General features: G+C 36.3%; 1 protein-coding gene across 4 annotated transcripts in view; it reads right to left on the reverse strand.

The window, feature by feature from the left end:
* Nucleotides 1-26,173, reverse strand: part of FRAS1 (Fraser extracellular matrix complex subunit 1) — a 404,163-nt gene that overhangs the window by 118,416 nt on the left and 259,574 nt on the right. For 3 of the 4 annotated variants that reach the window (XM_016154420.2, XM_016154419.2, XM_036227811.1), the window contains 6 exons: nucleotides 24,635-24,775; nucleotides 21,629-21,899; nucleotides 17,974-18,058; nucleotides 15,125-15,451; nucleotides 6,691-6,844; nucleotides 1,236-1,414 (listed from right to left, as the gene is read on the reverse strand). In XM_016154420.2, the coding sequence (XP_016009906.2) occupies nucleotides 1,236-1,414; nucleotides 6,691-6,844; nucleotides 15,125-15,451; nucleotides 17,974-18,058; nucleotides 21,629-21,899; nucleotides 24,635-24,775 (1,157 nt within the window). The remainder of the gene's footprint in view (nucleotides 1-1,235; nucleotides 1,415-6,690; nucleotides 6,845-15,124; nucleotides 15,452-17,973; nucleotides 18,059-21,628; nucleotides 21,900-24,634; nucleotides 24,776-26,173) is intronic. The other variant, XM_036227812.1, reaches the window with a different exon arrangement.

Raw genomic sequence — 26,173 nt, forward strand, 5'->3', positions numbered from 1 at the left:
TTAAGACTATCAATTTTCTTCTGAGTATTATTTTCGTTCACATTATTTAAGTTTGGATAATTTATTTCCTCTTCATCAAAATTTCTTAATAGTTCGTCATTTTGATTTCCTTTTACAACTAGTAATTATTTGGAAGACTATTTTAAAAATGCCAAATGGTTCAAATTTTTTGGTTACCCTTTTTTTAAAAATTAATTTCTAATGCTATTTCATAATAGCCAAAGAATGTGCCCCATATAATTTCTCGGTCTTTCATTTATCCATTACTCCCTATGGTCTGGTTGTTTCAGTTGGCTCAGGCTACTGTAACAAAAATACCACAGACTTGGTGGCTTACGAACAACAGAAATTTATTCCTCATAGCTTTGGAGGCTGGAAGTCCGAGGTTAGGTTGCCAGCGTGGTAGAGTTCTGTTGAGAGCTCTCTTCTGGGTTGTAGATAGCCAACTTCTCATTGTGTCCCGATGGCAGTGAGCAGAGAGGGGTAACAAGCTCTCTTGTGTCTCTTGTAAGTATGTTAATCCCATTCATGAGGGCACAACCCTAATGATCTCATCTAATCCTCATCCTCTACCAAATGCTTCACCTTCAAATACCATCAGACTGGAGAGGGTAGGATTTCAACATATGGATTTTGGGGGGAATACATTCATTCAGTCTATAGCACTGGTATTTGACCAATCTTTATAAACGATAATAACAAACTCTTATATAGTGATAGGTAGTATTCTAAATGCTTTATAGGTATTAACTCATTAAATCCTTACAATAATTCTATTTTACAGATGAGGAAACTGAAGCACAAGAACTTTGCCCAAGTAATTTTCCTAAAATTCTATAGCTAGTACATGGCAGAGCTGTGATATGAATCCTGGATTTGGCTGCCAAGTCCATGATCTTATCGTACAGTGATAAATGCTCCAAAAACATTTTAAAAAAGAAAATAAGATTTTTTTTCTCCATATGACGTTTTCACATTTTGGAAACATTTTTTCTAAACACTTTAGCCATTATCTAGTATGAACTTCTTTGCTGTGGAATGACTGCTTATAGAGATTATCTATAAGATTGAATTAATAAATTTAAAAATCTCTCAATACTATTAATTACATTTTTTCTTTCCCCTTACATGTGATTTTGAGGCAATCACAGAAAACTGCCTGAATTGCTTATAAATAAGGGTGATGATTTGCATCAGACCATCCAGAAATAGAAGAGTCAGGAAGCAGAGGGTACCTGAAAGCGGAAGGAGTCACTCTGGGCTGGGACTCCCGAGTGCCTGTACCACACGACGCCTTCATTGATGTCCTGCTGGGTGAAGGTGCTGGTGGGGGTGGCCATCCTACCATCAGGTAGATGCTGCCCTTCGTCCACGGGGCTGTCTGCAGGCATATTAACCAGGAGTACCACCTCCCCTATGAACACAACATAGTTAATGAGGATCAATGGGAAAAGTAAAAGAGCTCTCATCTCTTTCGCTAACACTTTTTTTTTTTTAACAGAAAAGAAATGATGTACTTCTTTATTCTTATCTAAGGTGAAGGAAAGAACATGAACACAGAATTCAATATATATCATCAAATCCATCTCTAGATATAGAACTTTCAGTCTTTCGGCTAAAATAAGTAAAAGTTATTCAAGGGCAATTCATGTATGAAGTTACTGACTTGTATCTATTAAAATTATATAAGGAGATCCAAACAGTCATGAATACTGTAAACGAATCCTCATAAATGTGCATTGAATGAATTCGTTTCTATCCACGATTTTCTATGAACAGAAAATGCTTTCCGACCGGAAAGTTTTGGTTGTAAACACAATGGAAAATTAGAAAAAAAATCAAAAAAATGATCCTTGGGAGAATTCTGTACAACAAAAATAATAATAGGTAACACAGGAATGTTTATGGCAGGTGCCACATAAAGCAATTTATATGGTGGTTCAAACCCAGCTCCACCTCATCAAGCATATGAATTTATTTATACCCCATAAGACTCTCTATTTCATTGGTAATATGAGAACAATAGTCCATACTTCATAGATGCTTAAAAACAATGTTGGCCATCCTTATAATTACGTTATTTAATCCTTCTATAGATGCTATTATCATTTCTATTTTAAAGGCAAAGTTCTTTAAGCTCAGTTCAATAACTTGTTCAAGGTCACACAAATGATAAGTGGAGGAGTGTTTGGATTTGAATCGAAGCTCATATTCTTTGTCATGAAATTCTGTTAACAATCATAATTATTTTGTGTTCACAGGCCAATATTTACCCTGACAAATAACTGACCATGTCTTCTACTCTTTAATTCTCTAAGCTTTATTAGAATCAAAGCAAGAAAATCTAAATCTAAACCACACTGCCACCGACACCAATCTGTATCTATTGCTTATTCTTCACCTGACGCTACTATCTTCTTAAAATGAGATTGCAAATACAGAGATGTTAGAGAAGCAATTAAAGTTTCACAAGGAGAATACACCTTCGAGTGAAGACCACTCAGATGAATGGATTAACTGCTGAAAAAGAAACCAAGTTCTCATTAAAATGTACCTACCAATAAATCTGAAGGTTGCCTCTCTCAGTGTATGTATATTTGTGTATATGTGTGTTGGGGGTGGAGGTGAGGCAGAGAGAGAGAGAGATAGAGAGAGAGAGAGAGAGAGAGAGAGAGAGAGAGAGAGAGAGAGAGAGAGAGAGAGAGAGATCGGATCTTAGTACACTAACCATACTGGGCAATTGATAGTGTACTTTAATTACTTTAGAGAAATTTGTTTTCTTACTCAAAGGAAATACTCATTCTAATATTTAGATGCACTAAATTCAAGTTTAAAATGAGCATAATATTCTGGATGAAGATGAAACACTGAAGAGAAAAACATTAATACTCTTCTTTATATAAATTTGTATATAATCAACTCACTCTAGTTTCTTTCTTGTTTTATTTCTCATTTGTACCTAAGTCACAAATTCCATTACACATCTCTCCCTAGTTCAACTTTCTGTTCATAGGATGCTACTAATAAACATGCTTATCCAGGTTGTAGACTGTTTATGAATGTGAGTATAGTTACAAAATATTCTGAAAGGGGATTTCCATAATAAAAATGTAAAGAGTAAGGATAGAAAATATTCAAATGCCACCCTCTTAGCTATGCTGTTTTATACTTTAAAAGCTGAACAGAATTTACTAACAAGGCCTAATGAAATAAATCTATTTTTCAGATTAAAAACTATCATTGCTACATTATGAAAATTAATAGGAATCATAAGACATCGACTAATTCCATTAATCTCAACCCAGTAAATAGTCATTGGGCACCCGTTAGGTGCTAGCTACTGTGGAAGATGCTTCAGGGTGGGGGATTCAAAGATAAACAAAGTGCACTTTCTTTCCTTGAAGATCGGCCCCTTTCCATAAGCAACTGGGAGCCACTGTGACATTTTCACTAGATGATTGGCATGAGCAGATATAGAACACAGAAAGCACATGATCAGAATACAGAGAGCCTATGAGGCTTGAAAGTCTCTGTACTTAAAAAGATGGACTTTATTCTATGAAAATGATAACAACAGTAGCTAACATTTATGTGGACAATGTGACCAATTATGAGGCTACTGTAAAATCTAGATGAGGGATAGGGACTTGAACAGCAGTAAGATTGGAAAGAAATAAACATATAACAGCCAGTGAGGAAGCGGAAGCAATGGACCTGACCAATGTGGCTGAAAAGGGTGAGAGAGAGAGAGAGAGGACATGGAGAATCACCTTCTAGGTTGGGTAAGGGGTAGGCAGGTGACGCCACCAATGGGATGAGCATTCAGCACTGGCTATGTTGACTACAAGGTGCCTTTGTGACAAGCCCATAGCAGACAGGAAAAAATATCAGTGTTTGGAGGGTTCACTCCAGCGATGTGAGAGCTTTTGCTTAGGACCTCACCTCCGCTTTTATTATAATATGACAAATACCAGATGACCTTCTAAAATCCAGGTTGAGAAAACAGAAAATAATCTCTACTTAGTATTTCCTTTATGCTGAAGTCTATATTTTAACCAAGACTTCTGAAGGGAAAATTTAATAGTTATTAAGAATTGGGATCTCATTGAAATCTCTATGAATCTGTTTGGAATTGAGACAATATGTATTAAAATTTTCTTACAGTAAGCTCAATAATTTAGAGTTGGCAGTGTGTCAGATTAAGTCAAATTCTCCTTCAAATGACACTCAAGTTATTTCATTAAAACCATCTCATTAAATTTACTTTTAAACCTGTGAAATGGCTAAAGGTATGAGTATTAACTTACTTGTCTAAACGTAGATTTGAAAACAGTGATTAGTTTGCAAGTGGTTGAATTAAGTCCTTTATGCACATACTGCATACGCAATTTACATTTGGTTCAATTCTATGGTCAGCTCTTCACAAAAAGCCTAAAGCCCTACTAAACATTCTAAAGTGATGAGGGAGTACATAGTAGCTGGGGTGGCACCGAGGTAAACGCTCCGCAATTCACATCACTGGGATAGATGGGTGTAAGCAGATTTGTGTTAAGTGGGCTTCTGGTTCCCACTGTTTTACTCTTGAATGGTTCCTAAGGGTAATGTGATTTGCTTATTACTAATACGGAGCTCTGGACACACAGAAAGAGGATTATGTTCATAGGAAGAAGTTAATTAAGAGAGTTACAGCAGAAAAGGGTCACAGTCAAGCCTCTATGGCATTTATCAAGCTGAAATGGCTTAAAAACCATTTAATTCAGCATTTTTCTGTATAACACTTAAACAGAATATTGGCTGTCTCTAGGAAACTTAACTTTTTGGCTTTTAATAATTAAGACAAAGTAGAGAATTTAGTACATCAAACGAACAAAGATTTTCGAGCTGAAAAGGACTTAAATATTATCTTACTTAAAATCTGTGGGTGAAAGCACAGCAAAGTTGAGTAAGGTCTGCAGACTAAGAGTACTGTATCAATATTAATCTTCTGGTTTTCAGGAATATGCTAACATTGGTGGAAGCTAGCTAAAGGGCATTTGAGAGCTCTACACTATTTTTGGAAATTTTCGGTAAGTCTAAAATTATTTTAAAATGAAAAGTTCAAAAAAGTATTTAGTGTAATTTTTCAAAGAAACCTATGGCTCAATGGGGGTTCAGTTGCTTTCTTCAAGGTTATATAACTATAATAAATGATAACCCAGACAGACCTAATATTTTTAATCATATTAATTCTTGATTGGATTATGCCATTCAATGACTTTGTGGCCATTGGAATTATTTTTAAATTGTACAGAAGTTAATTTTTTCCTCACTGTAGAAGGCATATAATTTAAAAAATCTTTTTACCTAGAGGAAAAACAGATTATTCTTCTTCTAATATTTAATATACCAAGCAATATTTTACTTTTAATGAACATAATTTTCATTTTCAGGTGATCTATTTATTTCTTTGTAAAAATCTACCTGCCTATTCTTTTATTTTGATATTTCCTTACAGGTTTTTTTGTGCCTTTAAATCATTTTAAATTTATTTATTCATACCTATTTCATAGTTTGTATAAGATCATTTATTTCAAATCCTTGGGGTGCTAATCTTCTTGTTTGTTTTAGTTATAGAACTGTAGATTGTTTCCTCATATGTTTTGTAATTTTGAATTCTGAGCTAATCTTCAGTGGTTTTATCTGTGAGAATCCTGTGTGGTCTAGAGTCGAGGGTGGATATTTTATAGCAGTTTCTATTATTTCTTCAAGAAACTCAAGAAGTATCATCAGCCAGAGATTAATTTTCATATTAATGTCTCAGCCTTGGGTTTCTCAGACAATGCACACAGTGTAACTTAACTCTGGATCTCCAAGGGAATTAGACTTGAAGTTCTGAATTCTCAGCAGAATGTTTTGGTTTATTCTGAGCCCTGGGAAGCACAGAAAGGTTCCTTTGTGATCTCTCTGTGCTAGTGAGCTTGTTTTCTATTCTGTTCCTCTAAATGAAGATAAATCACTCCAGAATCCTGGTTTTATGCAAGATCTTAATTACAACTTTCTGTCTCTGCATGGGCATTAAATTCTAAGCCCCTGAGTTATTGAGATACATGTAGCCTCTCAAGGAAGCTATGCCATCAACTCATGCCCAGACAGGCTTTCAGTTCATTTTTTGTTTCTGGTACCTCAATATTTCTCTCCTTTCTTCTGAAGTCATCTATGTATGCCTTATAATTCTTATTATCTTTTACCCAGTATTTCCAAGTGATAAGGATGGGAAATTTTTCAGGTAATCACATTCTATCATCTTGCTAGAAGTAGGAGTAATAACACAGATCTTTTTTAAAAACAATTTTTTGTGAAGTTTTTCTTAAAAGAGAAAGTTTCATTGTGAAGTCTGGTGATGTTCTGGGAGGGACACAAGATGGAGTTTGGGAACCTGAGCTTTGAAATTAAAACAACCTATATTAGGTTAGTAACTTTTAGTGAGTTACATTCTCTGTAAAATAAAGTTTTTCAAACCTGAAATTTTAGGTTTTTATATCATATATTTATATTACTTAACATACTACTTAATATACGTGGCAGTAATAGCTATTTGAATTATTCTGTTTTTAAAAGAGATGTGTGAGGTATTAGAAAGTCAAGTTCACTGGAATCACAACCTAGTGCTGAATACAATGATGAAATCATGACACAGGGAAAAGGAGTTACCAAATTGGGGATGGTCCTGTGTAATCTCGTAGATGATTTCTGAGGCACTGGCACTTGGAGCTTCAGCCTGTAAGATTCTGTTGGTAATCTGCAGCATTCCCCCTTCTGGAACCCACACCATTGAATTAGCTACAAGACGAAGACCTCCATTGTTCTAGAATAAGGAGAGAGAACAGAATTAGGTCTAAGCAGCATAAGAAAATACCAGTCCTTAAAAATATAAGTTATTAGGTTCTTTTGCTGCTAAAGATTGTTTAATAAGAGAGAGTCATCACTTTAGAGTCATACTATAAACTATATGTGTATGAACTATAAGTAGATATATGCATATATATGTGTATGTATATATCTGCTTTTTTTTTAATTTATCACGAGCAAATAATTTATTTAATTCAGGAAGACTTAATCTCTCTATTTCTTTCTTTCATTTGTCCATCTACCTATCCTTCCACCCTCCCTATTTACTCACATTCAATAACTACTTATTAAGCACCTGTTATATGCAAGCTCTTTTGCTACAGGCTTAAAATACATAAGATGGCTGAAATAAGACCTCAGTTTTAGAACTTTAATCTAGTAGGGGAGATAGACACATCAATAATTAGGATGAATCACAAGTGATGCTCTGTAAGAAGCCTGAGCAGGGTGCTGTGGGGGATAAAGGAAAAGGAGATTTCCTCTTTGGAGAAGGAATGCTCAGGAAGGCTTTCCTATGGAAATACCATCTAATTCTTTAATGATAAAAAAATAAGCTAAGCAGAGAAGTGTTGAAACAAATTCCAGGCAGAAGTTCCAGCCTAAGCAAAGATATGAGACAATGCACTGTGGCTCAAGGAAACACTCAGTGTCTGGGCAAGTGAAGTTTAGGAAGCCAGGGGGTGGGTGAATAAAAACTGATCCTCTATTGAGGTTGGCTAGTAAAAGGCAGAAGCCGTACCAAAAGATTCAACTTATCTTATAGGCAGTGTAAAGTCAACATGAGCGCTCAGAGAAGGAAATAGGATGATCAGATCTGGATTTTAGAGAGCCTCCAGCAGCAAAGGATGGACAGGACTAGAGCTGGGGTGAATCTGGAGCTATAGATAGAAACTATTTAACAAGTTCTTGTAATGACTCAGGTGAGAGAAGATGAGGTGATCGCGATGGGAATGAATAGTTAGAAACAGATTCCAGACACACCACAAAGGCTGAATTGACAGGCCTGGGTGACTGATTGAAAGTGAAGTCTTAGAAACAACAGCTGGGAATCGCTGGCTGTAAGAAACCACCTATTTAACACTCCTGAGAAGGCAACCATTTTAATGGCTTAAGTTAATGTCATTAACAAGCGCTGCCACTCCTGGCCCACAAAGTGCACGCCTCTCCCAAAGCCCCATAACTGGCATTTTCCACAGCATGAGATCAGTGAGGCTGCCTGTGTTCAGTTTTCAGTTTGTTTTCATGCTTTAAAAATCAGTAAATCTGACGTTTTAAAATATGACATTTCAGGAAGGATGTTTTTCTAAATTATTGTTATTACTTTCAAATATGCTAATAAAGAGATCAGAGCAAACAGCACTCCTGTGAAAGGAATATTGGGAACAGAAGATAACAAATATCCTTTCAGTCACTCATCAGGAGAGCATTTGCCCCTCTCAGGAGGTGGTCATTGCTATTTTCATCACAATCGCCAGGAAACCGAGTCAAACAGTGCCCAGGGGAACAGCAGCAAAGGCACCTTCTATTGTGATTAATGCTCAGGAGCAAAATTCCAGTGAGTTTTCTTTCACAATTGAGACAGCATATTATTTACAAAAATATCAAAGTGTGCCAAGAACTTGTCATGTCATCTATGGAAAAGGCTTCATTAACTCCAGCAGTTTTATATAACATAATACACTTGGACCCAGGTGTCTTAATTGCTAAAAATCTTTCTACTAGCAGCAGCCTCGTCATCTTTGAGTATGGTTGCAGAAATCCATCAGAAACCAGCAACCACAATCACAACTGATGAACCAATGTGGTTTTTCTTATTCCGAGCAGCTAAGTACTGTGACCTGAATGCAGGTCCCCAGACATTTCTCCCACTATATTTCTATCTTGACTATACACTTTAGCAACACAATTCCTGTAATTCCTGCGTGAGTAAATTTTTAGGAGACAGTATTCCTTACAAGTCAGTGCTCAGAGACCAGCAACATCTGGAAGCTTATTAAAACTTCATAATCTCAGGCCCAAACCTCAGACCTTCTGAATGAGACTTTCTGATTTAGAATCTGCATTTTATTTTTTCACTAGTTTTACCGAGGTACACATGACCAATAAAAATTATGTACATTTAAGGTATATAACATGACATCTTGATATACACTGTGAAATTACCATAATTAAGCTAATTAAGATATCCATCACCTCACATAGTTATATATATTTTTTGTATATGTGGTGAAAATACTAAGATCAACTCTCTTAGCAAATATTAAGTATACGATATTGTTAAGTTTGGTCACCATGCTGCATGTTAGATCTCCGGAACTTAATTCACCCCATATAACTGAACCTTTGTACCCTTTGACCAAAATCTCCCCATTTCCCCCACACCCAGTCCCTGGCAACCACCATTCTACACTGCTTTCATGAGTTCAATTTTTTTAGATTCCAAATTTAAGTGAGATCATGCAGTCTTTGTCATTCTGTCTCTGGCTAACTTAGAAAAATGTCTTCCAGGTTCTTTCAGGCTCTCACAAATGGCAAGATTTCCTTCTTTTTTAATGCTGAAGAATATTCCATTGTATTTATAGACTACAGTTTATTTATCCATTCATCTACTGAAGAACACAGGTTGTTTCCAGACCTTGGCTATTGTGAATAATACTGCAATAAACCTGGGAGTGCAGTTATCTCCTAGAGATACTAATTTCGTTTCAAATGGATGTATACTCAGCAGTGGGATTGCTGGATTATATGATAGGTCTATTTTTAATTTTTTGAGAAACCTCCATATCGTTTTCCATAATGGCTACATCAATTTACATTCCCACCAATAGTATATGAAGGCTCTCTTTTGTCCACACCCTCATTTACACTTGTTACCTTTGTCTTTTTGATGACAGCCATTCTAACAAGTATGAGCTGATGTCTCATTGTAGTTTTGATTTTTAGTTCTCTGATGATAAGTGATGTTGAGCATCTTTTTATGCATCTGTTGGCCATTTGTATGTCTTCTTTTGAGAAATGTCTATGCAAATCCCTAGCCCATTTTTAATCAGGTTGCTCTTTTGCTATTGAGTTGTTTGAATTCCTTATATATTTTAGATATTAATGCCTTATCAGATATGTGGTTTCAAACATTTTCTCTCATTCTGTAGGTTTCCTTTCTATTTTGTAGTTTCTTTCCTTTGCTTTGCACCTTTTTAGTTTAATGCATTCCCACCTGCATTTTAACAAGATCCTCATGAGATGTGGAGTCATGATAAAAGCTCAGGAAACGTGGCAGAGGACAGAGATCATGAAGCGTCTAGAGTGGTTCTCCTAAAGCTCTACAGGCAGGCATTTTAGAACATTAATGTTTATAACAGGATAACACATATGCCTCTGTTTCATAATTGTTTACAGTACTTAAGAAGAAACAAACAACTATCTAAGGAAAAGAAGTGTAATATTTCCAACTCGTTATGAAGTTTTTGGAGGGTTGCTTTCCTTTGGGAGAGGGTCCAGGGAAGATTCAAGAAGCGATAAATAGAAAATTACATACCACCTTTTCTACAGCTAGGGTGTCCAAAGAGCCAAAAATTTTAGCTTCATTTCCCCATTTTGCAATTTATCTCCTTGTTTTTTTTTTCTTTTTTTGCATGATGGTACGTATATCCCTTTAAACTCAAGAAATTAGTAATAATATCAATTGACTAATCTTTTGCCTAGAGATGTTTTATATATCCTTCATGGCACCACATTACAAGGCAATGAAATCCAAACATGGGATTATGGAGGTATAATTAAAACAGTGCTTTAAATTAAATAGTTCTTCTAATTCATTTCATAGAACAATAGGCATATAGAAATGCTGATAATAAAATTTAGCCATTATATATTATCTTACAAATAAAAATATTAATGTTGTAATCCAGAAGTAAGGGCCCAGTCTCAATCAGTTGGACTAAAAAAATCCCACAAACAAAATGAAAACCTCCCCACCTCAAAATTAAAGGTTGTGATGTAAATGATGAGCTCAAATGACAGTGTACTCTAATCCCAGGGTAACATATTCAATATAAAACATTTTTAAACTAAATTAAATAGAAAATGACTATAATTGGATATAGTCTATGTCAATGTCAACCCAAACATTTTATTTATTCTGTAAATACACTTTAATTTACAAAAGCTCATTTATACTGCAGCCTTTAAAATTTAATCTTGTAGAACATTTTAGATTTTAGGAAAAGATTACATGGGGTGGCACATGTGAGGTGAAACTTTGATGCTATTTACCAGGATAATGAATGATAGAGTTACCACTGGACTGTTTTTGCATTTGTCAATATGTATATGAAGAAGCTTTGCTACTTCAGCTCAAGAATATAGAAGCTTCTCTCCATGTAGAATTCAACTGCTTTATAAACAAACAAACAAATAATTTTTTTGTGATCCACACAGATTTTTTTAATGTATACTCTTAATTGTACAAGACACCAAATTGAATGACTTAAGAGAAACTAAAAAAAGGTAAAACCCTAACGCGTGGTAAAGATTTATTTATGAGATAAACTCTTATTCAGAAAAATAAACATTTTGTGCTGCTGAAATTTATAATTCTCACAAACATTCTTATTATCGAACTGTGTCCCTGTAAGACAACAAATGGGAAGAAAGCTTTTAAGAAAGGTGAGGGCAGAATAGGGCTTTTAGCCGCACACACACCTTACAAGGTCAAACCGCCAGAGAGGACCCTCAGCAATAGAATTTTCCATCCAGTTCCTAGCATGACACTTGGGGGCTTTTAATATCAAAGCATAACACCGTTGCAGAAAATAACTGCTCAAACAACAACAAATGAGGTCAGAAAGATTATCAGATTTATTGCCAAAGAGAAAAAGGAGGCATGAATTCCAGAGACACCTTAGTTAATGAAAAAGAAGGTAATTCCTTGAAAGCTCAGCAGTGGAGAGAAATCAACCAATATGCTTGACTTTTCCTGCTGACATTTTTAGCTCTTATTAAATGCTGAATTGCTTTAGAATCGTATCTCTAGCAGGCTTGGGTTTGGTAATCCACCCGGTTAACGAAAGCCTGTACAACAGAGCATTCTTTTATTACCTTTCAGTCTTTTTCATTTCTTTTGCCGCCTCCCTCTAACAGAATATGTTTCAACATCAGTTCTGGGTCTATTTTCTCCTCAGTGACTTAGTATAAGCCTGGGGAGTAGCAGTCAAGTTTATTCCCTGCCAGGTCAAGGATAAAAACATAAGTTTGGGGGAAGTGATTAGAACTTGAGAAACAAGAGTGGAACTGGTAGCACCTACTCTCAGTCCCAGATGGCCCATGCTGGCATCAGCAGAGATGCTCTGAAGGCTTCTCATCTGATGCAAGAGATTGAGTCAAAGGCAGGAACATGGGCACAAGCTTTATTCAAGCTGTTGTATGCATCCGTCTATCTATCCATCCAACAAAAATGTACTAAACTCCTGTGATGTAGCTGGCTCAAGAAAATAAGACTGAAATAGTTCCTGCTCTCATAAAGTTTCCTATTTCTATTCCTTCCTCCCTTTTCATCTATCTTACCAGGTTAGGTTTTCTGTTGAATAACATCAGGATTAATTTGTATACTAATGTGCTAGGAATTAGACCTAAATTCTTTAGGTCATTTTATCTAAGGCATCAGCCAGGCATCAGCCAATAATTGGCCTCACTCCAAATTTAATATACAGGTAGCCTCAAGGTAAAGGCTTAGATGGCCGTCTTCAGAAATGGCTATCAGAACAAAATCAGTCATGTCTGACTCTACATCTACTGGAAGCGATTAACAGTTGAGGCAATTTTTCCTCTTAGGCTCTAGTAGACTTATGATTATAAATAGCTTCACTAGTAATAAGATGTGGTGAGTCCAGAGGAAAGATTCCAGGAGGTTTGGGGCCCAGACTGCTTGGATAGGACATTGAGAAAATGACTATATTACTGTCTTCATTTTGTCCATTAAGGAGATAAGAATACATATGACCAAAACATTGAAAAATATGGGCTAGAATGAGAAGAGCCATGTAGTTAAGTGTAAGGAGTCAGAACATACTTGAGTCGAAATCACAGCTCAAGCCCTACATACCTTTATGAAAAATAAACATTTTTAAACTTCTTTAAATGTTTTTAAACTTCCTACTTTTTAGTTTTCTCTTTTGGAAAAATAAAGATAATAATAATACAAACATCTTAGAATGACTGTGAAGATAAAATGATATAATTTAAATCAAGCATTAGTGCTCAGTAAAGTTTAAAACCAAAACAAACAATAACAGGTTCTACCCATAGTAGACCTTTAGAAGAAATAAGGTCACGTAGCCTCTATTATAACCTTCTTCACTAAGATATTGTAGAGACCAGTAAAATAGATATGAGGAAAAGCACTTTGAATTCCTTAAAATGTATACAGTACATACTTATAAAATATTATCAGTATAACAGTGTCTAATTTATTATTAGTATATCCTGATGGATGCTGAGGCTCTGGTCATTATCCCAAATCACTGGCTTAGAAGTCATTAGTTCACCTTATGGACAGGTAAGCACAGCACTGTGGGAGAGAGAAGGATGGCAGGGGAAAGGAAGGACAGACATCATAAATATCAACATGACTCCCAAGCTATAAGCACTACAAGAATTTTCAAGTTCCATGCATATGCCTTATTTATAAATTAAAAATTTATTTTTCTTTGTTTTGTTTTGTTTGTCAAAGCCACTAAAATCCTAAAAATACCTTTCGACCATGGATTATACCATACTAAATCATTATGCAATACACTGAGCTGAGCTCCAAACACAAATTGAAACCACTATAGGAAAGGTGGCTGCTAAAGTTGCATTGAAGTCCTGTAACAATCTTTGGAAAGAAACTAAGAAGGAAGGAAAGAAAACTTTCTGTGTCTGTTTAGACTTCATCTCTTCAGAACTAAATCTCATTACCTTGGGTAATTGCAAGAGGGTGATAATTAGGATTAGCTAGAAGGTGGCTATCTGCCAACTCTGTCTCATAATCGGCTTTCACTTACTCTCATCTATCTCACTATCACCGTTTTCAGCAGCTGAAAATAATGAGACAAGAGTCTGAGAAACTAGCTAACAGACCATCTTAAAGTCAGCTGTTCATCTTCATGAGGATCAATCACAAATTTTGAGTAATAATTGGTGACAAAGTGACAAATGATTTCTAACCTGTCCTCAGCAAATCAATCCATCTAGCTGATCATTAATGATACTTCATTAGCCACTGCTATTTGGAATGAAAAGCCCCCAAATTATTGTGTCTTCTAGTCTACCACCGGAAGAAAGAGCCATTCTTGCTATAATAGAGAAAAGAACTAGTGAATTATCATCAAGTAATAAATGATTTTGAAAATATTTTTCAGTTATTCTCTTTGATCTAGCATGGGTTAACCCAGTATTTCCCAAAATGTGATAGCCATCCCTTTAGTAGTATCCAAGAACATTTTATGTAGCACATGGATACACTTTTGTGAAATGATTATGTATTAACTTTAGCATTTTAGAAAAAAGTATAATTCTATATTAAGCCCATGATTTCACAAGTATTATTTATTAGAATGAGGTCACAACAAAATACTAAGTTGATTCTAAAAACGATAATAAGTAAATAATGGGACAGGTGCTTGTGGATGTGGCAAAACATATGGAGGTGTCATGGGAATGACTCAGGCTGAGAAACGCTGCCCTTTACTGGGCTCTTATTGGCTTGGCTGAGAATTCCTAGGATTTCTAAGAAAGAGAGTTCACTCATCCTACTCCGTCTAGGCTTATGGAATGTCTGAACATATCCTTTTTAATCCATTATAATTACTTAGCTATGAACTTCACACATTGCATGAGCTGTTTTAGAAAAGTAGACAAGAACAGGGTGTACTTGATTCTTATGATTGTGCTCAGGTAGAAGACGAAAGGGTCAGTAAACAGTGAAGCATTTTTATGGCAGCAAGTCAACATAAAAGTTCAAAAGCTTCTCCTCTGTAGAGAACATGGTGCTAGTTCTTTCAGATCAAGTGTACTCCGAACCAAATATATACTGCCCCTTGACATTGGGTAATGCATTCTCTTAATCTTTGAATGTCCTATCACCATAATAGGTGCATAACTATCCCTACCTTAACTTTATGAGTATTTCAAAATAATATCACCAACAAAACTTCACATCTAAGAGCAAGAATATTGTAGCTCTGTGAATGACACCTACCTTGGGCACGGTTTTTATGTGGAACAGTATATTTTGGAAGGAATGTCCATCATTGGCCTGCAAGACTACAACATCAGATGCACTATCTGAGCCATCATGAGCATAGTGGAGAAGCCCCCTGGAGAGTTCATCCAGCCGAAACTGATAGACAGGGGTGGCAGGGGACTGAAACATTTTCAGTAACTGGCCATGAAGTGGAGGATCGAGCACTTCGACCACCACATCCTGTGGGTTGTCATCATCTCGGATGTCAAGCAGCTGGGTGGTGATGGTACCCCTCTCTCCTCTGCTAACTGAAAGGGCCTCATTTCTCAGCACATAGGGGGCCTGTAGAAAGAAGAGAAGTCATTTAGTAGGAAAAGAGAGGACAATACATTGGGCTAGATACCAGCTGTGTGCAACCTAATTGATTTTTCGATGCTTTTATAGAACTCTAGATCTTACAACGAAGTGCCAAAATGTTTCATATTCAAAGTAACTGTTAAAGGTATGGTCGATCACAGTAATCACAGCAAATAAGCTTACCTCTGGATCTAGAGGTTTCTCAAGTCATTTTAAGACAACAGTATTCATCAGAGGCAACTGAGGAGAGCTGCTTGCTACATCCTCTGTATGATAACTGAGATCAGCCCAGTGTTAGGCAATCGAAACAGCTGTCTGCATCCAAGAGAGACTAACAAGAGGTATGGAGTTTTTGCACTTCGGTCAGGAGTTGAGCACTTCACTCTAAGCCATACTGCAGCATGCTCACTCAGAGTAAGTGACTTCTGCATTCTAAATCCATGCTATTTCTGGTCCCTCCCAGTAATTTTCTTCATGCTGTTTCATTCATATCTTGAAGGACCTCCCCTGACCCCATCCCACGCCACCATCAAACAGCTCAGGTTATAAAGCTAGATCGGATCATGGTCTGAGTAAGGCATGTACCTGGTCAATTCATGTGGCACTGCTAATATAGCAAAATTTAATACGTTTTCCTTAGGATTATCAGGTTTCCTCTCACCAACCTCAGTAAGCAGATAAAATGTTCTTTTCATAAAGATAAAAATTAATGAAAACAATAGAAAAAACTCACACACACACACACACAAAAATCAAGGCTGGAAGCCAAAGAAAACATTATCTTACACTTTTTTTTTTGTTTGAAGTTGAACCATCTAGGACTTTTCTCAGCACATTGCCTCTTCTTTAATCCAAATGGTTTTCTTTTAAAACCACCCCTCCTGGTCTACCGGAAATCTCAATATCTATTCAAGTAATGTCTAACTAATGTATCGTTATAATAATCACATAATAGGAAACTAGATGATAGCTATTTAGAATTCCCTAGTGAGAATTTAAAAGCTGTGATTCTATATATGGGAATGAATGGCCCCTAGGATTCTAAAGAGGAGGGGTCAAAGATGATTTCAAAATCCATAAATAGAAAAGATCAAATTCACTTACATGAGAAAAATTTTGGGGAGGCTCAAGACTATGTTGAAATATCACAGAAATGTAAAGGAACAAAAATAAGTTAAAATTTATTTCTGACATTCCATTTAAAAAGTTAAAATGATGTTTCTCATGTAATAAATAAAAACATGCCCTCATTATCTATTCACTTGATTTTGAGAAAACAAACAAAAACCAGGGAATCATGGGAAGCACCACCTCAGTGAGGAACCTACTTATTAATATCTACACTAGGCCTTTTATTCACCAGTTTAGATCAACTATATTACACAAACAAAAGGGACAAAATAGGACTTCTGAGGTTAAGTACTGAAAAACACCTAAGCCAGCAAGTCTTGAGGCTTGATGTGGCCCTCTGGCCCATATTTATAGAGGTCACATGTCTTAGCTTTAATTAAAACAAACTGCATACTCTTAGCCCAACCTTAAGATCAAATTAATTTAGGATCAATTTCTAATCATTTTTCAACTTCGATCAACCCTGAAGAGAGAATGCCATCACGAGGGTTCAGCTGGGTTGTTAATACCAGTTGGCAGCCACTTCTGGTTCAACTCTATGTTATCCATGGTCCATGGTGTTTTCATATTTGAACAAAAGATATAAAAATATCCATTTAAAAATAATTATCTCATGTCCTCCCTTGAATCATGACTAACACACTACCGAGATCTGGATATTTAGGTAGCCTAGGTTCACTGTGACGATGTCCCACTTTCCTGCTGTTCACAACTTAAGAAAATATCTATCTCACTCTCTCTGCACATTTTAGCTGTTCAACCCCTCAATTCCGGTTACTCGGACCTGCTACCATTATATGCATTCTGGACACATAACTACAACTTGATAGAGATGAGTGATGAGAACAGAGGAGCCATCACATTGAGTTTCACAGAATCTACCATAATTTCTTCAGCCCAATATTGGCTGATAACCACACTGGTATATCATTTAAGTAAATTAGTAATAAGATCCTCTAACTACTGCAAATAGAAATAAATGCAGTCTAGCTACATGATAGGTAGGCAAAAGTGGCCAACATAATTACATATCTATGAGAGAGAAACATGTAGACAAAACAAACTCATTTATCTAAGAATAAGGAAAGTCTTAATAACTAGAACACTTGACTCAGAGTCCTTATTTGTAAATTGAAGATAATAATACCTCATAGGGATGACATGGGGATTAAGTAAGAAACACTACAAAGAGTATTACAGATATATTAATCGTTGTTGCTGTTTTTATTGCCCACAAGTATTAAAAATTATTCCATGAGAAAATTGACATGAGATTAATTTAGTTCAATCATTTTTGCTACAACTCTAAGAAACCTTGATTTGTGCTTGAAATTGATAGGCATGTGAAATTATTAATTGCATGGCACTTTTATTACCTCTGTTGAAAACGCTTGTATGTTGATCAGCTGTGGCTCAGAAAAGAACTGCTGGTCACTAATTTTCAGGGAAAAGTAACCTTTCCTAAAAAAGGTCCCCAAAGAAAAAAATGAGAAAATAGAGTCATTAAATTAGTTTATAGAAAGATAAAGATAACAAATATGCGTGTAAGGATTTCGGACAAACTACTATAGTAATATAACATTCACACAATAAATAAAAATGATCGAGTAAAGATGAACATAGTGAGATGCAAGTAAAACTACTGTGCATTCTTAGATCTTGTTATAATTATGTTAAGCTTCTGCACCTTATCTTCTAAATTGAATATATAAAGTTTGAAAGTCAGTTTTTGGGCCAAGACAAATTAGTAATGTATTGTTGGCTAATGATAAAATTGGAGAATGAAAGGTATTTTTCATTGTCTCTGACCAGTTCTCAATGATTCCCTCTTCCCTGCAAAATCTCTCCCCAAGCCCTGTCCAATTCATGTGAGTGGGCCCCCAATAACAGTGTTTGCAGTGTTTTTATTACATGGTTCTACATATCCACCCCTCTCCAAACACATACAACATTCGATGTGGACTGAACTAAAATAATTCTTCTTCAGAAATCTGGAAGTAGACTGAGAACCCATATTGGACTATGGGGAAACCCTAGTCTATAGTGTTGATGAGAATGTGGAGCAAACCGGTCTATAGGAGAGAGGTCAGTGAAGTCTATGAGCCAAGACATCTAGGCAAGAGGAAGAACTGAGTCCTCCTTCCCCTTCCAGATTTTAGCTTCCCATGCAGCCCAGTTGCCCTTGATGTCTTTGAGATCTGAGCCATAACTGCAATGTTATAACAAGCATTAATATTTTCCTTAATCTAGTTCGAGTTGACTCGATTACTGGCAACCAAAGAATCCCAATTAAGAAAACAAAATAAGCCTTACTCTTTGCTGTGGTTTTTGCTTTCTATAAAAGAGTGTTTTTGTTCTAGCAGCTTCAGAGACTTCCAAAGGGAAGATAGGAGTTGCCTTCTTTCAAAGCCAAACCAAGAACAGAACTCACTTCGGGCTGGTAAGACATGTGATTAATGCATTATGAGAGGTTCTGAATTTGGGTCTAAGGTAGGGACCATTGTCTTAAAAGTTCTCTGTAAAACATTCTTGGAACTAACTACTGATATATGAAAGAATGTTGATAGATCTCAAAAGCATTATGGAAAAAGATTACATACTGTATGATTCCACTCACACGATATTTCGGAAAGGGCAAAGCTATAAGGGTAAAAAATATATCAGTGTTTGCCAGGGACTGGGAGAAAAGAGTGACTGACTGTAAATGGAGATTTGGGGGTGGGGTGGGGTAATGAAACTATTTATATCTTGAATATGGTTGTGGTCTCAAGACTGCAAGACTATAATATAATTATTAACAAATTACATTTGTTAGCATCATAGAACAGGACACTTTAAAATAGGGAAGTTCATTGAATGCAAACTATATCTTAATAAACCTGATTTTTTTTTCAAAATAGGTTTCTTATTTTCCCTCCAATTCTATCTTCCTCTTCATTTTCTGCCCCATTAAAATCCTGCCTCTCTCCATTCCCACTTCCAGGCTTTAAAAGAATGCAATTGATGGGAACAATGAAATGAACAACGAAGGGGTGGTTTCTCAACCTGCTGAGGAAAAATGATATTTGCTGGGACTGAAGTTCCAACAACTGTGTTCAGCCTCTTGGCTATGCTAGCTTATCACAGCTACTACAGCCACGTTTACAATTTGTCTTGTCCTCCATGGGAGCATTCCAGTCCCAGAGGAATCCAGTTCTAAAGAACTCCAGTCCTAAAGAATCATGGTCAGTGTTTTCATGGAGAAAAACAAAACCACAAGCCTATGTGGTACATTGTTCCTTTTGTTTTTGTATCATTCGAAGACATATAATTTCATTTTTTCGTGAGTTTTTACCAACATTATTTGTTTTACTATTCCTCTTATTTTTTCTTTCATTAAAATTTTTAAGATAAATAAAATCCAATGTTAAATTGGTACCACAAAAAAGTACTGAAAAAAATTCCCTAAAAATGGTTGCCATTCTTTGTCCCATTTAGGGGTGCAAAGCTGACTCTGTAAGAAAGTAGGTGATGAAAAGTTAAAGAGGTTAGATAAACAAGAAGGTTCACTTTGGTTGTCTTTCAAGCTTTACATTCTTTATACACATTCAAAATTGATTCCAGGACAAATAACTATAAGTATGGAGGTATGTGGGGGTGGGGGGTGAGGGTGTGTGTGTGTGTGTGTGTGTGTGTGTGTGTGTGTGTGTGTGTTTGAATGAGCGACAGAGAGATACAAACACTTAAGAACTATACTTGCAGCAAAATGAATGCATAATATAGTGCATGAGTTTGAAGAGTGATTCTATGGCATCAAGTGCCAGAGTTTTAAGCTCCAGTTGTACAATACTTCTGTATGCCCCTTGAAAGCATATCCACTATTCCTACTGTAATTGAGAAGGCAGAAATCATAGTGACTAAAGGCATGGGCTGTTGAATCATAGAGCCTTGGGCGGGAGGCTCAACTTGGTGCTCATAAGCTATGAAGCCTTGGGCTAGATTATGTACACTCTTAAGGCCTTGGTTTCTCGATCTGGAGACTGGGGACATAAACAAACAAAATTCACACAAAGTGCTTAACACAGTGTCTGGTTTATAGTTAGCACTCAGTGAACATTAATTGCTCTTACTTCTATAGTATGGTCTTTTGAGATTTATTGGCTCACCAGCTCTGAACTGCAAATAAAGCATCATTTACTTCCCCTCGCCCAACCTATCTCCTAGCCCAAGCCTTAAAAAAGAATCTCAATTTTAATGATGACAGTAGAAAATATTCACTGTGTCCTTATCACTGTTCCATGGCTTTCGACTCTTTGTTTACACGTATAGTCTACTTTGAATTATCTGCACTAATGAAGTGGAGCAGTGTGAAGGATAATCCAAGAGGCTAATCTTTGGGGTGCATTCTCTGATTTCTGTTTAGTAGATTTACTCTGCTAATTACATGGCTGTATTTGCTTGGGTTACTGCTAACAGTCAATTGCATTCCCGAAGCATATGTCAGCTGAGGTGGAGAAGACAGCCAGAAGTGTGCTAGGCACCAAAGGAAAACTGGATCAGGCTGAAAAATTAACCACAATTAATCCCATAAAGTGGACAATAAAAAGTTAACTGTGACTCTTCATTTCCTTCCAACTCTGAAATTCTAGGAACCATACAACACCTTGAAAAGTGTGTATTCCATCTTCTAGACGCTCCCTACTCCCAGTATATTACCCTAATGTTGAAGAAGCAGCTGTAGTATCTGAATGTATAACGGTTTTTGTTCCTGCTGGGCCAAAAAACTGGATAATTGTACTAAGAACTTTCCTGTCACATCAGAGAATTACCCATAATTATGTGATAAAATGAAAATGCCTCCAACAGAAGCACACTCTCTAAGCAATAACAGTGAAATGATGACAGGCAGCTGAAAGCATTTGGCATTTGTGGAGCATCGATCTTCCCCACAAGAGAAGGGATAGCTATTGAGAAAGGGGAAGTGTGTGGAGGGAGAGGTGCAAAGCACTGGTGGAAAGGAGGCAGGAGGAAAACAATGGAACACCGAGTCACCTGGGTTTTTCCTTGCTGTGCACAAAGCGCACTTTTTTCTCATTCACATCTTTCCAGCTAAAATGGCCAGCCTTGTCAAGCTGAACCTCTTTTCCGTTCCTCGAAAGTACTAGCTGCCCATTGGTGGGAGTGCTCACAACATGGAACAGCAGGTCTTCGACCCTGCCATCCTGGTCTTGGACATTCAGGAGGGAAAAATCCAGGGGCTTCATTGTACCAATAGCAAGGGTGAGGGAATCATTCACATGAAGACCAGGAGTGTGTCTTCTTCCTGGAAAACATATAAATCCAAAAGTGAGGCTTGGAAATTCACTAATTTTTTTTTATTTTTTTAAGAAATAGGCTTATAATGTTCATTGGGAGCTACAAAGATGAGACTCTAGGCTACTGTACACCACAAACTTCCTTCTAGTCCAGTGGTTCCCACCATGGATATACATGAGAATGACATAGGATATCAACGTCAAAGTATAAAACTCCTAGAAGAAAATAAGGAATACATTTTTGGGATCATGAATTAGACAATGCTTTCTTAATTGTAACACAAAGAGCACAAGTGACAAAAGGAAAAATAGATAAATTAGATATCACTTAAATCAAAAAAAAAAATATTGTGTTTCAAAAGACACCAGCAAAAAAGTGAAAAGAAAACCTGTAGAATGGGAGAAAATATTTGCAAATCATATATCTGAAAAGGGATTTGAATCCAGAATATATCAAGAACTCTGACAACATAGTAAAAGACAAATAACCTAATTTTAAAATAGGCAAAGAATCTGAATAAGCATTTTTCCAAAGAAGATATTAAAAGGCCAATAAGCACACAAAAAAGTGCTCAACATCATTAGCAATCAGGGAAATGCGAATTAAAACCACAGTGTGATAACACTTCACACCCACTTGGAAGGACAATCAAATCTGTTCCTGAGGATGTGGAGAAATTGGAACCCTCATACATTGCTGGTAGGCACGTAAATTGGTACAGCGCTTGGAAAAACAGTCTGGAAGTTCCTCAGACAATTAAACATAGAACTTCCATATGACCCAGAATTCCACTCCTAGGCACATGTCCAAGAGAACTGAAAACATATAGCCACACAAAAACTTGTACATGAATGGTCATAGGAGCATTATTCATAATAGACCCAAAGTGGAAACAACCCAAATGTCCATCAACTGATGAGTAGCAAACAAAATGTGGTCTTATCCATACAATGGAATATTATTCAAACATAAAAAGAAATGTCATACAGATACATGTCACAATATGAAAGAACCTTGGAACGTTATGGAAAGTGAAAGAATCCAGACATAAAATGTCATATATTGTATGACTCCATTTATGTAAAATGTCTAGAATAGGGACAAATTCCTACAGACAGAAAGTAGACCATGGTTGCCAAGGGCTGGGGCACGGGGGCAGTGGGGACAGACTGCTAATGATTGCTAAATTTTTTTTTTCAGGTGAGAAAAATGTCCTGAAATTAAACAGTAGTGATGGTGGCATAACTTCGTGAATATACTGAAACCATTGAATTGCATACTTTAAAGGGTGAATTTTATGGTATGGGAATTATATTTCAATAATAATAATAATGACAATGATGAATCATATAGGGATCTTTTAAAAACAATACTTATTCTTGGGCTCCATCACCAGAGAGTCTGACTTACACGTGCCGGGCGGGACTCTGCTGATACAACAAGCCCCCTGGGTAATCCTAATGGGTTCCAGGCTTGAGAACCACAGTCCTATCCTGACACATCTGTCATATCTGACCATGAGACCCATCACGGTCAAGAAAAGAGCAAGTGTCTGATACCAATGCTAGAACAGTACCAGTTAATGTACAATGAAGTAGCATTATCGATGGCTTATATTAAGCATTTATGTGAAATACATACACCTTATTTAAAAATTTTACCATCTCTGTCCATAGGAACATCTGATGGCTGAATTAGGATTTCTGACCATGATGCGAAATTCATTCCATCTCTTGCAAGTTGTTTTGCCTGGACTTGAATTGGTAGTGTTTCCTTCTATGTGTCCATCAGGACGATTTGGGAATACTGTATCAGGGGGACTATTTCTGTTATAAAATTATTCTAATGAAAGTGAAATTCGTTTTTGCACATTGACTTGTATAACGTTCCAAGAGAAATAAGCTAACTCTTGTGTCCTTGGCATTTCCAGAAGGATCACAATAAAACAAGCCAAAGATATTTTTTCCCATATAAAGTCTTAATATCTTCAGAGGTTATAAATAGAAATTGAAAATATGACTGACTTCAAGTGATAAAATATGCCTCACATTATTGATTAAGGACACTCAAAAGCCAAGGAATGTTCAGCTATAACAGAACTCCCAAGCTGCATTCACCTACAAAACTTTTGGGGTTCAAAATTAATATTAAATTTAAATTTGCTTCTGTTTGTTGTTTAAGATGAAGTGTCTGCCGATGTGTTGGACAAGATTAGCTCCAATCCCTTAACTTGTTTCTTTATTCTTAATGGCAAACAGTGTGGCTCAAAACCCATTCATTGCGAATGTGCGAACCTAATGGGGCAGGTTCCTCACACGATTAATTATTTATTTATAATAGTGCACAAAGGATGCACCATTGTACCCTAGCATAATTAGATCTACAAGTTTATATAAATATTAATAAATTACATCTATAAGTATAGATATAATTTTTACAACATGGTTGTGGTTCAGGAACATAACCAAGTTTTATGCTCAATTTCTGATCTGATAGTTGTGGCTTTTAAAGCACAGATTGCTTCTCTCTCTCTCTCCAAAAATCTTAGGAGTTAACTTTTTCCAATTTTCTATGTTCTATAAAGAGTCCCTTATTCTTAGCAGCACTAGGGTTTTTTTTCTCATGTTATAAAATGCAAATCTTGAATTTTATATCATGTGAGCCAATTGTATGAGCAAACTCAGTCCTTGCACGGAGAAATTACAGGTGAATTCACCAGACAATCAGAGGAGAAGCACTTACCAATGCATGTTTCATTAGAGGAGTGGGCAGAGAAGCCAGGAATGCAGTTGGAAACACAAAGATTACTCTTCAGAAAGAACCCATGGTCACAGAGGTGACATCGGTCTCTGTGGCTGCACTGCAAACACCCCTGAGGGCAGGCTATCAAAGAGAAGACATGCTAAGTGAGGCAAAACAAAGGCACTGGCACCCCACTAGGGCCACCAGTGATAGAGAAAGGAAGAGTGAGAGCACAAGAAACACATGATCCTCAACTGCAGCAAAAGATAATTCCAACAGTTTCCTAAGAAGTTTCATACAGATCTGATCTATCCTCAGAAGATGGGGAGGAGCATGCTTGCTTTATACACTATGATCTGACTGTTTAAAAAGTTAACCACACTGACTTGTAAGAGAGGCAGTCTATAATGATTAAGAGCATAGGCCCTTTCTGGGTACTACTCCTCTTCTACCACTTACCAGCTGTTGAACTTGGGCAAGTTCCTTAATCTGTAGTGCAATTTTCTCATATTTAATGGGGAAACTAATAGCATCTACTGCAAATGACCATTGGAAAAATTACATGTGTTACAATGTGTCATGACCAGAACAGTGCCTGGCACACAAAAAGACTCAATCACACTACTACTATCATTGCTCCTCCTGTATTACTTTTACTATTATTATTTTAAGTGCATGAGGAGAGCAAGCTATTTAAAAGACCATAGATTATTTCTTTGGGTCAAGTTAACAGTCTTCTACAAATTGAGTGTTCACAGCCTAATTTTTCTGCTTCTTTAATTGAGATTTGTTAGAGAGAGGCAGGACAGTCTGGTTTAAAGAGCCCTGGATTAGCATAAAAAATTGGAGTTTAATATCTGACTTTATGTTGTTTTGGTTAATACTCTTAAGCCTTGTGTTTTTTTTTTTTTCACTTGTAAAACGGGATTCATAGTGCCTGCCATATTTTGCCAGGTGATATTGCCAATCTTGTGAATATTAAATGAGATAATGCAGATGGAGGAAAGTTGATGAAATGTAAAATGCCATATCTGAGTAATGACACTATTATTAAACGTCAGGTTCTCTTTAGAGTGCAGCACATGATAACAAGTTTTGATAGAAATGATGAGAATGTATCGAGTAAACTCTCATGAATAACTCAATGGACAAGGAGATTAAGACTTTGAGTTTAACTTTAGTTTCATAATAAAAGGTCAATGTGTCTCACTAAATTGTCCCCAGAAATCCCACTCTTCAAAAATATTATGGCACTATCAAGATCACTGGTAATTTATTCTACACACTGAAAATTCTGTGCCCATATCAACAGAAATAATCCATTCTTAATGGATACTGCTCCTTAGTTCAATATAAGTTTTACATTCCATAAAATATTGGCTTCATTTCCATAAAGACCTTTAGGGACAATATTGATTTGTACAAGAGAATTATTGGCTTGTACTTCTATATTCTATTTAACCAGCAACTGGCAGGCATGCATGGGAAGCCATCAATTACTTAGGCCAAGGTCCCTGAGATTTTATTCTGCTTTGAATT

This window comes from Rousettus aegyptiacus, unplaced genomic scaffold (assembly GCF_014176215.1).
Source record: "Rousettus aegyptiacus isolate mRouAeg1 unplaced genomic scaffold, mRouAeg1.p scaffold_m13_p_10, whole genome shotgun sequence".
NCBI classification, from domain to species: Eukaryota; Metazoa; Chordata; class Mammalia; order Chiroptera; family Pteropodidae; genus Rousettus; species Rousettus aegyptiacus.